Source organism: Coloeus monedula (genome assembly GCF_965178545.1).
Source record: "Coloeus monedula genome assembly, chromosome: 5".
Taxonomy (NCBI): Eukaryota; Metazoa; Chordata; class Aves; order Passeriformes; family Corvidae; genus Coloeus; species Coloeus monedula.
This window is the reverse complement of record NC_138785.1, coordinates 53,090,256-53,105,469: the sequence shown is the minus strand read 5'-3', so window position 1 is coordinate 53,105,469 and position 15,214 is coordinate 53,090,256. Positions and strand designations below refer to the sequence as shown.

General features: G+C 35.8%; 1 protein-coding gene across 1 annotated transcript in view; it reads right to left on the bottom strand.

Moving 5' to 3' along the window:
* ARAP2 (ArfGAP with RhoGAP domain, ankyrin repeat and PH domain 2) overlaps nt 1–15,214 on the bottom strand; it is a gene marked incomplete at both ends in the record, with an annotated part of 115,096 nt that overhangs the window by 92,107 nt on the left and 7,775 nt on the right. Inside the window, 4 exons of the mRNA XM_082282253.1 lie at nt 5,064–5,133; nt 8,273–8,629; nt 9,420–9,502; nt 14,735–14,814. Coding sequence (XP_082138379.1) covers nt 5,064–5,133; nt 8,273–8,629; nt 9,420–9,502; nt 14,735–14,814 — 590 coding nt within the window. The remainder of the gene's footprint in view (nt 1–5,063; nt 5,134–8,272; nt 8,630–9,419; nt 9,503–14,734; nt 14,815–15,214) is intronic.

Sequence of the window (15,214 nt, the reverse complement as noted above, 5' to 3'; positions counted from 1 at the left end):
CAGCGCTGACACAGAGTCCAAGCCATTTCTGCTCCTCTCCTCTCCCCACCCCACCCCACCCATGAGGAGGCTGGGAGTGCACAAGAAGCTGGGAGCTGATACAGCCTGGATGGCTGGCCCCAGCTGACCTGAGGGGTATTCCATACCACATGGCATCACGTTCAGTATATACAGCTGGGGGATGTTCAGCGATGGAGTTTGTCTTCTCAAGTCACCATTAAGCAGAATACAGTCCTGCTCTCCTGGGGATGGCAGAACATCTGCCTGCCCATGGGAAGTGGTAAATTACTTCCTTGATTTGCTTGTGCACAGCTTCTGCTTTACCTCTTAAAGTGTCTCTATCTCAACCCACAAGTTCTCATGTTTATTATTCTCTCTCCATCCTGATAGGGGGAAGAGTGAGTGGGTATGGGGTTTGGTTGCTGGCTGGGGTTAAACCACAATAATTTTAGGTCAGCACAAATTTTCCCAACATTTTTATTTACAACTAGGTATTAGGACAACTGAACAGAACAGAAATGCAAGATAGGAAAACGGAACTGCTACAAGTACTTCCTTCAAGTAGCTTATCTTTTAACCTAATTAACCTATGGGTTTGGGGTGGGAGTTAACAGGAAGTAAAGCTCATCAGAAACGCATTTGCATGATTTCTAGATTCCAGAATTAATTCTGTTCCTGTCTCCCCTATGCTTTGATCAATTCATTTTCTGACCAAGACAACTCAGATAATACTGATAAAATTTATGATTCAGCCACAGTAATAGTCCAAGAGTCAGCTCCCCATAAAGAAATTGTACTGTAATAACTTCCCTCCCAAAGTATAAATTATTGTAACAGACTTCATACAAGCACTCGAGGAACACGGTGAATGTGAAGCAGGAAGGATACACTGGATCATTTTTTTGTTTACTGAGTTTAATAAACTAATGTTATTTCACTTTGAGGTACTAATACATGTCAGTGAAGGTAGTTTAGCACATAAATAAATAGAAATATTGAAATACAGCAGAAGCAAGCATGTTACTATAGTTACACACAAGAAATAGTCAGAATGATCATAGATAAAATTGCAGAGCTGTTTTTATTATGACTATATTTGTTAAAAGAGTGATTTTAACATATTTGTTAATAAGGTTTGATATTAAGTTAACTACGGATCCTTCCAATGGTAAAACAAACTTTTTACATATACTGTTTCTGTAGGTGTTCAGTTAAAAATATGTTATGGTGTTTGCAGGCATCTACTGGCTGTATTTGGTACTACTGCAAGAGAATAACAGACTGCTGGAAGTTACAACTATTTTATTTCATTTGCTCAAAAAAAAAGTCAATTTCCTTTTAAGCTGAGCATAGTTTTGCTTTGCTATTTAAACAATCATCCATCATCCTTTCTAAAGCTTTGTTCTCCAAGGCATACACATTTTCAAAAACAGTTTAAACCATAATAATTTATCAATCTTTCTTCTGCAGCAGCTTTTCTTTCATGTGCAAAAATAATGCCTGTTAAAAAGCTCTTGTAGATCAAGATACAATATCTCTCTTTGAAATACTCCAGACTAGAAATCAGGTGAATTATTTAAGAATATAGAAAACAAAACCAAACAAATGCAGCCAAGAAGTTCACATCTATTTATTCTGTTACTGAGTGGTGTAAAAACTAGTTTTAGAGCTGCTAAAAATGCTCCAACAAAAAAAAAAAATTCTAGCAGGGAAAGCAAAATTTTTTGTTGGTTTTTTTTTTTTTATATCAGCTGGTTTAACAGAAACTTTTATTTTCAAATACAGCCCCACATCACTCCTTGACAGTTGTGGTTCAGAGCTGAGCTAAAGGATCCTGGAAAATACTACTTTGGACTGCTTTGGTTTTACTTTCACAACAGATTAACTGTGACCTACTTCAAGAATGACAATGATTCACCTGCTTTGCAGTGAATTTTGCCCTTTGTAATGTTGACTTGTACTGTAACACAACAAAAGATTGAAGTTCTCCACTTGAAGAGTCAAGTCTTTTTCCTAAATCACCAACAGATCTGTCAGAGGCGCTAAGCTGTTTTAAATAAAAAACTTTCACATAACCAGCAGTATTTTGCCTTATTATAAAGTGCAGGGTAAAACACCAGAGTTCTGCCAAAAGTTGGAAGAAATTTGAAACAAAACTTGTGCATATAGGGTAGCTGAAAAAAATTCTCAAATTCTACCTTCCCCTCTTCAGTTAACCACACTGTTGAGACAAAGCCACATGGGATGTTGCTCTGACTACATCAGCTTTCTCAGGACCAGGAACACAGAAGAAATAAGAGCAACACAGATTCAACCCAAAACCATCCCTAGGTCAGATGCTGTTTGTCAAAAACTGAATCTTTTTTTTCAATGTAGATACAAAGTAAAGAAGAGATCTCTATCAAGTAGAAGTTGATGAACAACTAGAACAAGGTTAGATAAATATTTATAAAATTAAGGTTTGAATCATTCAGAGAAGCATTGATATGGGCATTTTCAGGAATAATATTCTCTGTGTCTTCCCTCTCTACTCTCCAATTATTTCACTCTTCATTAGCCATGTAATACACTTCACCTTCTTGAGAACCTCACTCCTCTCTAGTTCCTAATTTGAATGACAAATAAAGCTAGTTAATATTGGTAGTGTTTCTGGGTAAAATAAACAGTTTCGCTCCACTGAGTCTAACCTTCTCTGCTTGTAATAAGAAGAAAAATATCAAGTATAGATTGGTTTCCTTCTCAGAACTACTTTTAATTGATATGCGAAACCAAAAGTATAACAACTTTTTTATAACATGCTTGTCTGTATAGGAATGTCCAAAAACAAACACAGATTAGAACAGACAGAACTCATCATCATGTTCTAAATTTAAAACAACAACTTCCCCATTTAAATATATAAATGGCCAGCTATGTAGGCAGGAGGAGGGACATGAAAGGCCTTGCAAGGAGCTCAAGCTGCACGCAGGTCTTGCTGGGTCTGCAAATAGTTATTTATGATGTCAGGGTAACAACACACAAGCAACAGCAGGAATTTTCCATCTCGCAGGAAATATGAACTGCGAAGGTGTGGAGACAATGATCCAGCAGAGACCACTGCACCAAAAACTCATGTTACCAAGTGACACCACTGCTCACTCAACACAATCCTATTGGGCAATAAGAAATACTGGTACACAACTGTGTTTTCCTCCTATCTGCAAGCTAATTTGAGTTTCTCCAAATCCTCAGTTCCCAGAATTTCCTTCAGGCATTGCAGTTCTCAGATACATACCTTTCTTCACGTGTGTGACTCACCAAGTTAACAAGTCAAATGCTCAGATTTGGTCCAACTGTATACACAGACCAACCAGCATCTCCTTCAATACCCAGAGCAAGGCTTGGGCTCAGATTCCAGGAAAAGCGGGACAAAGAGGCTTCAAGTGTTTACCAAGCTGCTGATAGCCTACCCGACCACACAGACCTTTTAAATAGAGGATGTAGAGTTGATAACTTCCTATGCATTGTGTGACACACTAAACATTCCCTTGAGCAGAAGGAAAGATTTCTGGAATCTCTTATGACAAATTTCTAACAAGTGCTATTCTAGCACAATTGACCTCCAAGTAACATTTTCAGTGACTTTCCAAAAAGAAAAAAGAACAGGAATCCCCAGTGCAGATACAAGACTTAAAATTCTTTATTAGCGTTTCTTTCCCTAATTATGCTGCAGATAGTGTTAAGCAAATCCCATTGCTGTATTTTCTCAAGTCTTTCTTAATGATTAACCCGGCTTTTCTGCTCCTCTGAAGCCTTGGGATCAATACCACAAAGGATTCCATTTTTTGTCACTGCAATCCAAACATTATTCTATTGTTCCCTTCACCTACAAAATCATTTCTACTGTAAGTGAAGTAAAGTAAGCAAGTAAAAACAGATTTTTTCAAGTTCGCAATCAGTAGGCACAAATATCAATGTAAATAATTCTTTGAGCTTGTTCTTAGTTCCCCAGCCCCTCAGAAAATAGTCTCATCCTACTTCAGTTCTTACACCCCTACCCCATCATAAGGCATCTATAGGTCTCTTTATTGATTACCAGCAACCAGCATCCTGTTCTGGAATGTTTACCTGAAACTGTATTTTCTTCCTAATGTAATATGCATCTTCAACAGAAAAATGGCTTCCAGCATTTAAAATAACACATATGCATAAAACCTCAGCTTCCCTTAACATGCATATTGTACAATCATCTATCACTTTTAAGTCTAAGGTCTCCATTACTTCCAAGAGGAAAAAATAATTAATAAACCACTGAGCAAAAGGAAAATAATTTTGTAGTGTTCTGAAGGGTAATTACATGTGATTACAAGGAATACATGCTTTGTTGAAAACTATGATTTACAAATGCATTTTTGTTATTCACTTCACTTATAAGAAGTGAACTACTTTAATCAAAGCAGCTCACGAATCTGCGAATGATTCAGCAAGATTCAGTTCTCAGGTACAGAAACAAAAACAGCCGTAGACATTGCAGTACTGTGGTGTTTTTGAACATTCCCATTCAAACCTAACCTAGTTCAATGACATGCAATTATCCACAGAAGAAAAACAGGAAAAAGACATTTTTAATCAGAGTCAACAAGTGTATAGGTTCAGGTTGGGTTTTTTTCAAATGGTCTTCCATGGTACTTTTAATTTCTCTCTCACAATCTCCAGCATGCTAGGTTGCCATGACAAGACACTGAAAACACCATCAAAATAGTATCTCTCAAAAGTTTAGCATGATCCTGTTCTGTTCTGCAGACAACAGCAGTGTCAGTCTCTCACTAAAGTAAAAAAAAAATTCTGATGATATCTACCTGGAAAGGTGAGTAATACAAGCCCTTCTAGGAAACAAAAGGATGAACAATACATGAAGACAAGGACACCTTAAAGTATTTACTAACGTATCACCCTAGTACTTTAGAACTGAAAATTAATGTAAGATGAATATTCATTTGTAATTATTCAATAGTTTCTTTATAGTACCTTGTGTACTGCACAGATTCATTTTGTTCCAAACATTACCAAAACATGTCCCTTACCTTTTCATTGTTGTAATAAGAAATGCTCTCTCCATCGAATTTAACCCAGCGCTTCTGAAACACACGTTTGCTGTGAATCAAGAATTAACACAATTAACACAGCTAACACTGGTTTTTAAGAATGTCTCAATCACAAACTATAGAAAGGTCAAATCTTGTTTAGCTTCCTGTTCAAATGAATATTCTGAACATAGAGCATAACTTTAAGTGCTACAAGCTCTGTTAAGATACTTTCCAAAAATGAAAGCTGAGAACCTCAAATGACCATCTCACTGTCATGCTTAGGACAAGGCCATCTCTGTTTATAGGCTATGGTACCTCCAGTCATTCCATATCAACACATCTCCCCAAGACTCTGTTTGCTGGCCATTGATTCGACAGCAGCACACCACATCTCCCAACAAGTACAACATGAAATTTCATTTTCAATGTGTGTTATCAACTGTACATCTCTAATGAGAAACTCCTTTGATTATTTCAGTGTGCCACTAATTCATGCTCTATAAGGACCTTCTAAAAATATATTCTTACATCAACCTGAAGTAGTCCATTACACTCATTAAAAATGTTGACAGCTTGTTAGTTATCATCTATAAATGTCTCAGTTCTAAAATCTATTAAACAAGTTAATTAAGCAAGAACAAGACCCCACTAATGTCTTTTCCCAGCATTATTTCCTTGCCTTTAAATGAGTGCTCTGCTTTAGGATTAGTAGACTGTGATAGCTTATCAAAACTTTAATCAAACAGCAGCTCTGGCTTAATTAAATTGTATTATATGACTACAATAAATCATCATTTTTCATAACCTGGAAAGGCCAATGTACCATCTATTTTGCATTAAGATGTCAATAAGCTTCAAGATTATATAGGGAACAGTGAACCTAAGTACCACATACAATGTGAGCAAACTGAATGGCTGTACGATTTATAGTGAATTAACTAAAATAAGAGAGGCCGTACTTTAATTGCATGATTTGTAGCAACTTAAGAAAACAGTATATATTCTTTTCCCTGAGGAGTCACAAACTGCCGGGTGTAAATTGGAGCTCTGTAAAAAGACTGGGAGGTGAAGAACAGAATGAAATATTCAGTTGGTGGGAAGTGAAATAAAATATGATAGTGCTCCAGTAGTTTGAAAAAAAAAACTTTTTTTAATTTGGTTGGGGTTTTTTTAATTCTTCAGATGTTTGAGAAATTGTATTGTATGAAAAAGAAACAAAAACATATCATTCACTGAACCACGCCTGAGAAAACATCCTTGAAATGTAGCTGTGGAGTGTCATTGGTTCAAGGCTAATGACCCTGCAACTGTTTCACTCAGTACTAACCACTATTAATTTTGTGGTTAACTATCTTTTCCAAATAATATATTCTCACACAGCATTTTATTGAAGCTTTCATAGCTTGTTCTCAACTCTATCCTTTCAAATAGTGCAAGACAAGCCAACTGGAATAAAGAACTGTACTTTTCATCACTCTGCTAGCTAACTGCCAAAAGTGTTGTCAAAAAAAAAAATCCTGTAAGTAAAATAAAAGTTCCAACTAACTTCAGCTCTCCAAGAAGTCAGTACCCTAATAATTCTGGGAAGAAAGAAGGGAAGGAGGAAGGGAAGGAGGAAGGCAAGGAGGAAGGCAAGAAGGAAGGCAAGAAAGAAGGCAAGAAAGAAGGCAAGAAAGAAGGCAAGAAAGAAGGCAAGAAAGAATGTGGAAATGCATATTATACTGGGAAAAAGTCTTTTGACTCCGTGTATAATTATTCTTTGATTCTTTAGCTAAGGTGAAAAAATCCATAAATGTGGATGAAACATTCAAAACAACTTAAAAAAGAAAAGAAAATAGTTTTGAGCACATTGAAATTCTGCAATGGTAAAAGAGGTTTATTAAACCTATTATTCCATCTTGTTAATTACCTTCAACAATGTATCACTGTATCAAAACAAAACCAAAATAAAAAAAGATAAAACATGTCAAATCAGATTCCCTAGAAAGGAACAAGAAAAAAATGGAAATTGCTATACAACAGAGCTGCTTCCAGTGAGTTCAAATCATATTGTACTCTAAAACAATTTAATTACATACATTTCTCACTTTAAAAAAAAAAAAAAATCGATATACTACTTGCTGAGTTTTGATGATTATTATAGCCATAAATAATCAAAGAAAAGGCCAGATGGTTTAATACCTTTCAGGGCAGCTCAATATACAGTCCTAAGAACAAAGAACGCAGACCTACTAAGGCTTGAATAGAAGAACAGTAGATTACAGCACTAACAAGCACAACAGCTTTAATTTCTGGATGCTAAGTCCTACTGAAGACCTGAAACAGACTTAGAAAGTAAAACTGTGCCACATTCAATACAAAAAAGAATTCATAGAATTCATAAGAACATAAATCATAAGAACAAATGGAGAACCGAAAACTACAATTTAAAAGGAGGAAGTTAGAAGAACTTCATCAGAGCCTGCAAGTATTTACAATGGAAGATCTGATAATGAAGCATTCTTTAGTGAAAAACAGTTTAACAATAGCTGGAGTTTAAAATCAGTTAAAATAAAACAAAAAACTTATAACAGAAATCAAATATAAGATTTGTTGTTGTTGCTGTTATAGTTGCTGTCTAACTTCCAAATGTGGCAGAGAGCATTCATTTTCTATTGTGCTCCCTTCTCTTCATTATTTGAAATATTAAGATTTGAGCTCAGATTTCTCCCATCAAATTTTAGGCAAAAAAAAAAATTAAACTAGGAGGAATTCACCCCAGATGAATTCTAAACTCAAAGCTCAACTTGTACAGACAAAAAGCAACAGGACCTCCAGTCATACTAATTATTAAGTTATAATCCATGGCCAAATTAGTAAAGTAGTATTTCAGACTTCGTTTTCACTTACTTTGTCGCCCACAAAAAAAAATCAGGAAAAATTTCCAGCAACTGGAAATACTGGTACAAATTAATTCTGTATTTTTCCACTATAGTTCATGAGTGGTGACCAACAATTTAAAGAAAAATATTTTTCTTGAGTGCATGTCCTAAAGAAACTTTAGTATAGGTAACTTTTGAATTCACAGGAGCCTCGTGCTCTTCCAATGAATACAATTCCCTTTCCCCTCCCACTACAAATATTAAGCAGCGACTAAATACAAACTTAAAATCTCTCATGCAAACATACATTGTCACATTACACAATAATCACTGCAAATGCCATACCCTTGAGGGGATAATTTATCCAGCCATCCTGCTTTAACCTTCTTTATTGATGGTCCATAAAAGCAAGCATATGGTGCTATTGATTCATTTCCAATCAAAGTTTGATCTCCACCAAATTGGCAAAAATTCATTTGTTCACTGGTCAAGCGATCAGAATCTCCACTTTGTATCTTACTGCAAGATGCTGAGTTTGTTTTGGCTTTATTTTTCTTTTTCTTTAAAGACAAAGAATGTTGTTCCACAATAGAATATACAGATTCACTTTCAGATTCTTCTGGTGTTAATGATGGGTCTTCTTGAGGCAAGGATACATTTTTTGCAAATTCTTTTGTGTTCTCTTTCTGATTATTAAAGTAACTGGAAAGAAAAAGTGCATTTTACTCTTAAAATGTATTACCACAATGCACAAATACATGAAATTAGTAATTAGAACAAATACTGGTAAGACATATTGTAAGTATGTTTATAACTTGTATAATCATAGTAATAACCACAGACATGCTAAACACAATCTATTTTATAACTATGACCATCCTGAATCCTACTTTCTCCATTAAACAGGAATAGTACCACGATAACACTCCCTTAGAAGCCTGAACAGAAATTTAGAATTAATTCTCCCTCCTCAGAAAACTAGCTTCACTCTTTTGAATACTTTCAAGCACTTACAGTATCACCTCTCTCTTCCCTCTCCCACCTCAACAGAAGCCTGGTGCAGACTGGATAATTAAGAAGCACTTAATCAAGCCATGGGTCACTGCCTCATGACAGGAGTGGTGAATGTGTTTGTTTTGTGTTTGTTTGGGTGGAATGTTTTTTTTCTAATGAGGAAGTAAATTATGAGAGCACTCAGACACTCCTAGTTAGCTAGGAGACATACAAAAATGGAACTCAGTCTTCCTTATTCTGACTGGGGAAATCAGGGACACTGTCCAAATCCACAAGAGATTCTGAAACCTGGTTTAAAACAGTCTCAGAACAGCCAGAATGCCCAGCTTTGCCTCATAATGGATGGGGTAAAGCCTCAAATAGAAGAAAAAAAATACAGTCATGGTTGTGCCCTCAGAGCTAGAGATCCACTTGTGTCATCAGTAAACAACATTTTCTTCTTTACATTTTGAGTTTCTCTGTAATTCTTATTTAATACCATAGATTCTTGGAAGAACATTCTTCACTCATTCCTAGATCCAATTTACTTTCACAAGCCAGGAATTCATTTCTGTGAAGTTCCTAGAAAAGAAATATATGGTAACTAACATTTGTACTGAAGGAGTAAGTGATATTTAAATTACTGTAGACATAAATCACACACAAACAGCCTAACTAGCAAAGTTGTCCTTTCCCACATTTTCACACATGCATTTGAACACTGATCTTTGTATTCTAAGAAATGTTATTTTCAACATTTTCATTTTAAATAATAATATTCAGATGAAACATTTAGGCATGGTCCAAAATACCTGATACAAACAAATCTGATAAAGAAATTCAGTGCATAGAAATACTAGTCTGATTTTTCTCAAGGCACCACTGACATCCTGATTTTGGCAGGGATAGAGTTAATTTTCTTCCTAGTAGCTGGTACAGGGCTAAGTTTTGCATTTGAGAATGAGAATAATGTTGATAACTGATGCTGCTGGGTACTGCTTACTCTAAGTCAAGGACTTTTTAGTTTCCCACACTGTGCCAGCGAGCACACGCACAGGAAGCCAGGAGGGTGCATGGCCAGGACAGCTGACCCAAACTGGCCAAAGGGATATTCCATACCACAGAGCATCATGCTCTCTCCTTTCCACTACAGTTACCATCAGCATTATTATTATTATTATATTTTTCTTTGTTTTAATTATTAATCTGGTCTTATCCCACCATCTAAGAGGTTTACTTGTTTTCCAGTTCTCCTCCCTGCAGTGGGAGTGAGCAGGCAGCTGTGTTCTAGCTGCCAGCTGGGGTTAAATCATGACAACTGAATATTTTTCAAGCTCAAGAGCCATGTTACATGCAGCTTAAGTACCATTTATGAATTGCCACTCTAGCCTATCTTTCATAACAATATTTCTTCCCAGAATAAATGTACAGCCTTCATAGTACACTAAAGATAAAATAATGGCAAATTCAAGATCCTGAAGTAACACTGAACTCAGCCATACTGAATATATCTCATTGGGTTTTTTTGCCAAAATCTTCCTAAAAGGTTCATCTATTAAATTTTGCTTAGAAATCTTGATCACAAATGGCTTGCAATGGACAGAATGTCAAGGTTAACATTGCTTGTGAACATTACATTTCACACTTCCTAAACTTAATCTGACAATCATATTGCAGTACTAAGCTTCTCAATATGTCTTTCTTCCTTTAAAAAGACCCCTAAAATTAACATCTTCATGTTTTCTGATAGAAGCATTTTAATTTACTCATTTAAGCTTTTGTGTGTATGTAACAAAGCTGAACAATGGCAGAAACAAAGTGGATAAGCTTTCACAACATTGTCATTTGTTTTCTTAGTAGCAGCACATTATCTTGTACTTGAGGATTGTACCCTGGCAACATGAAAAGGCAAGGCTAAAAAGAAGGACATAGTCTAAAGCAGAGGAAGTTTGCAGCACAAATGTAGAAATCACAATCTGATGCTAGGATAAATCTAGGTGATCTGTCTGTCTTCGTCTGCCAATCAGATCCATTATAAAAATAAAAACCCACCAAAACATAACCACCCACACATCACAGTACTATGCTGTAGCACCAAAGGCTTAAAAAAAAAAAACAAAACAAACAAACAAAAAAAAAAAACCAAAACAATACAAAAACCCCACACACTAATAAAACCAGCCAGCCAAACCCTACAAAAAAAAAAACAACCAAAAAGTATCAATATACCTTGTAAACAAATTAAATAGAAAACTCAAAAGCAATCTATCCATTGCTTATCAAATACTTGGATTGCCTGGAATCTCACAAAAGAAGGGGAGATAGTCATATTTACACAACAGTCAAGAGGCTAATATAATGGTGCATGAAACATCTTCAGAGTAAAAACAGTCAGTATCCTTTATCTTCATTTGCTTATCAGGATACAATTGCAAATCATACCCACTGAAGCTACACAGTATTACCTCTTCCTGCCTGTGATGAACCACTACAATAACAGTTTGATGTCCTGCTTGTGCTCATTCCATAATCTTCAGCACTTAAGTGAATTCAGAGAGCCAGATAACTTCCAAGATGTAACTAAGAAATGCATTTTTATTATCGGTAGATTTTAAAATGTAGAAGTCCACAAATGAAGAAAGGTTGTGGGCAAAGGAAGCTCTATTTGCTCACAAACATGTATTTCAAACAAATTAAATCCCAAGCATTTGCTCTGTCCTGTTTACAGAAATACCCTGCAAGATGCTCAGGCTCAAGACAAGACAAAATTCCCACCTCCTCCAAGTCTCTGAGGTATTACACAAAGGCAGCAGCATTTTTCATGTAAACACCTTTATAGAGAGAAGTATTTCTTCTATACATGTACTGTTCTTATGCATAGGAAGCACCTCTCCTTATGGAAGAAATATGGCTTCTGGATGCCAGACAAATGGAACTGCCTACTCTCAGGCCTGTATAAAAACCCTCTACTTTTGACCAGGAAGCAATTCAGATACACTTCTGATTTTAGCTTTCTCTAACAGGTAGTCTTCCTGATTTCAACAGCAAGACAGGAAGCCTGAAAGCTAAAACACAGACTGCATGAAGAGTATCAGGACTGAGCCTACACTAAAGGAAGATCCAATGCCATCGAGGAGAGGCATCTTCCTCAGGAGATGCCACCTTAGTCTCCTATTAAAGTTAATATCACACAGGTCTCAGGTTGATTCTTGAATCATGAGCTGGCAATACAACTTTGTAGCAGGTCCATAAAGATAAACTCCTCCTTTTAAAATATTATGTTAAAAGTGGTAAGATTTGCAGTCTGGCCAGCCTTCCACACTATCCCAATGCGCAGGAGCTCACACAGTTTACCGAGCTCAGTATGCACATTTAATTAAGTCTGTCTACAGCAAGAAATAAAGCCAGTATTTCACCTGTGAGGCCTAAACTCATTAGAATTCAGTTTTCCTCTGAAGGAATTCTAATATACCTGACTCTTTTAGTTAGACACAACAATAAAATGGCACTAAAACAGTTGGATTTTTGTGTTATTTTTAAATCAGTATTTTAAAAGCCAGTTCCTTCTTCAGGTTGCCCTTCAGAGGTTTCTCTTTCTACTTGTATTTCTTCCTGACCCAAATCAAAGGCATCTTTTCTTTACAACCTTCATTCCCCTGTTCTCTCATGCTCACTTATTTCCAGTCTGTACTGACTCATTACCTATTTCTACAGGCACTCCCTTCATAAAAGCCTACAGAAGCCTTTTCTTTACACCAGTGAAACAGAAAGAAGGGTGATGGCCAGCTTACAAGCCCTTAGAACAAATTTCAGTCAGTAAGTATAACAACTTGACCTTTCATTTTATATAGACAAACTATACTCTTGTACTTAACATGAAGCAGCAGCAACAAACTCTAAGATCTCATACACTTTACAAAGTTATCTAAATATTCTTATTTGTTCCTACGATATTTGCTTCTGCTGAAAAAAATCTGGAAGTGAAATGCATCTCAGGATGTTTGTTTTACAGCTCTTCTTTATGACCTTTGTCCGCAATTAAGTGCTAGTGGAACTAAAATTGGCTATGAAGTTTCCAAAAGGCATGTGATAAACATAATGCAAGAAACTGTTCACATATATGAAAGTGATATTAAAATCCAAATCTTCAGACCAGGTAAAGGATGTTCTAATATACTGCATTAATCATGATTCTACAACCAGCAGGAATAACAATTTCGTTTCAAGCAGTTATTCCAGTTTAACAGCATGGTATTTTTGCACTTGGTGCCTTTGTAAGATAAGAAAGAGTACTGACAACCTCTCTGGGTATGCTTTCTCATAAACAACCATTTCAATGAAATGTACAGAATAATGCTAAGAAGTAACAAGAGGGCTAGGAAACTTTTCCTAGAAAATCAGCTAAAACCACTGAAATAATTACAAAGAAGTTGCATTTTGAATTTTTGAAGACATTGGTGCAGACAACAATAACTAGCACAGACAGGAATTGCATGCAAGGAAAGAAAATGAACACTCAAAAGTCAGCTTTGTGTGCACATAAAAAGAAGGAAAGACAAGGCATGATTTTGATACTATGAAAATCTACTTTAACATTAAACTCATAAGGGGCCTGAGAATCGAGCCAAAACATGTGTACTGTGTTAAAAAGTCAACAACAAAAAGCATAGTATACTTCCAAAAGAAAGTATGCATCAAAAGAGATTACTTTTATTCCTATAAAACTACTCTCATTAGAAGATGAAATTTGAACCATTTACTTTTATTGATCAATTCTTAAGGAACTGGAATGGGAGAAAGAAACCCTAGACATCCATTTGAGTAGTTTTTATTTTAGTCAATAGTTTACAATAGTTTAAAAATTAAACATTAGAGTGAAGACCAGAATAAAATAATTTTCTGTTATCTTTAATTCTGTGGCTCAAGACTGGCTGGAAAAAGTGTAAGTAATCCCAGAATCAACAATTTCTGGTCTGCATCCTGCTGAGACAGAAGCAGGAGCTGGAAATTCACGGCATTTGGCAGATACCTCACTAAGCTAATTTACCTCCCATATCTCCCTCCACAGGATTCAGAAGTCTGTCCACATGTCATCTGTGGCATTCACACCATCAACTACTGACCTCCACAAAAACAATCACTTCAGAGAATCCTAAAAGAAAAGTGACTTTCTGGGTATACAGGAATTTTAGGAGATGCATGAAAAATACCATGCAAGAACTAAAAAGTCCTGAGAACTGTCACACATACGAATTGAAAAAGGGTGTGGTCAAATGTGACCATCATATCACCTAAGTTAACGTGCAAGCTGCTTTCACAGGATATGCAAAAGTCTGTGTAGAGACGCCCAGTCTTGATCTGCAATTCTCAGATGAGAAAAAAGCCACTTTTACCCTTCTTAGTAAATTCTAAGTTTCAAATTTCAACAGCTTAACCTCAATTATGCACAAAGGATTGTACCTGAGAGCATAAATATGGCAGCTTTGGGCATTGGGGCTAAAAGAAAAAAAAAAAAAAGAAGTTGGTCATCTGTCCTATGTTGGTGTAAAAAAATAATAGAAAAAAAGAAACAACCAACACACACACCCCACAGCTTCCTACAACTACTGAACATACAAAGTGTCTCTTGAGATTAACAAAAGTCATTAGTCATCCTATGTTTATGTCATAAACCCTTTGCATATACCTAAAAAGACAGAAAGAGCACTGGCAACTAAAAAAAAACACAGAAAAAAAAATTAAGGGCAGTATGGAATACCTAGCATGAAGATTAAAGTGAAGACAGCCTATATACATTCAGGTTTCTCAACTTACTTTAGCATCTTTAGCGTTGTCACAAATAAAGGTTTCCCCATATGGAGAGATAATGGGTGGCTTTTCTTCCATGAAAGTATCTTAAAGCAAATAAATAAATAAATAGAGTCACACAGTGCTCTACTGTGAGTCACAAATGCTCTGCTAAAGTCAATAAAATCAACCAGGGACACAGATTTTTCAGCTTCTAATTTCTCTGTTCTTCTCAAAAAAAACTTATGAGGAACAATAAACAATGTCCCATTTCTAAGTGAATTCCAGATACTTTCTTTTCACCACAGACATTATCACTATTGTTACATAATTTGAATATAACTTGCACAAAGGCATTTTCTTCTTTTCTACTGTGCATCATTAAAATAAAAAAACCTGTAGTTGTCTAGTCTAAGAAGCAATAGCTCCAAAGTGTTCTTTATTCTGACTTTAAAAAAACTGCCAAAAATAAACCACCACACAACTCTTTTGTGCACAATCTTCATT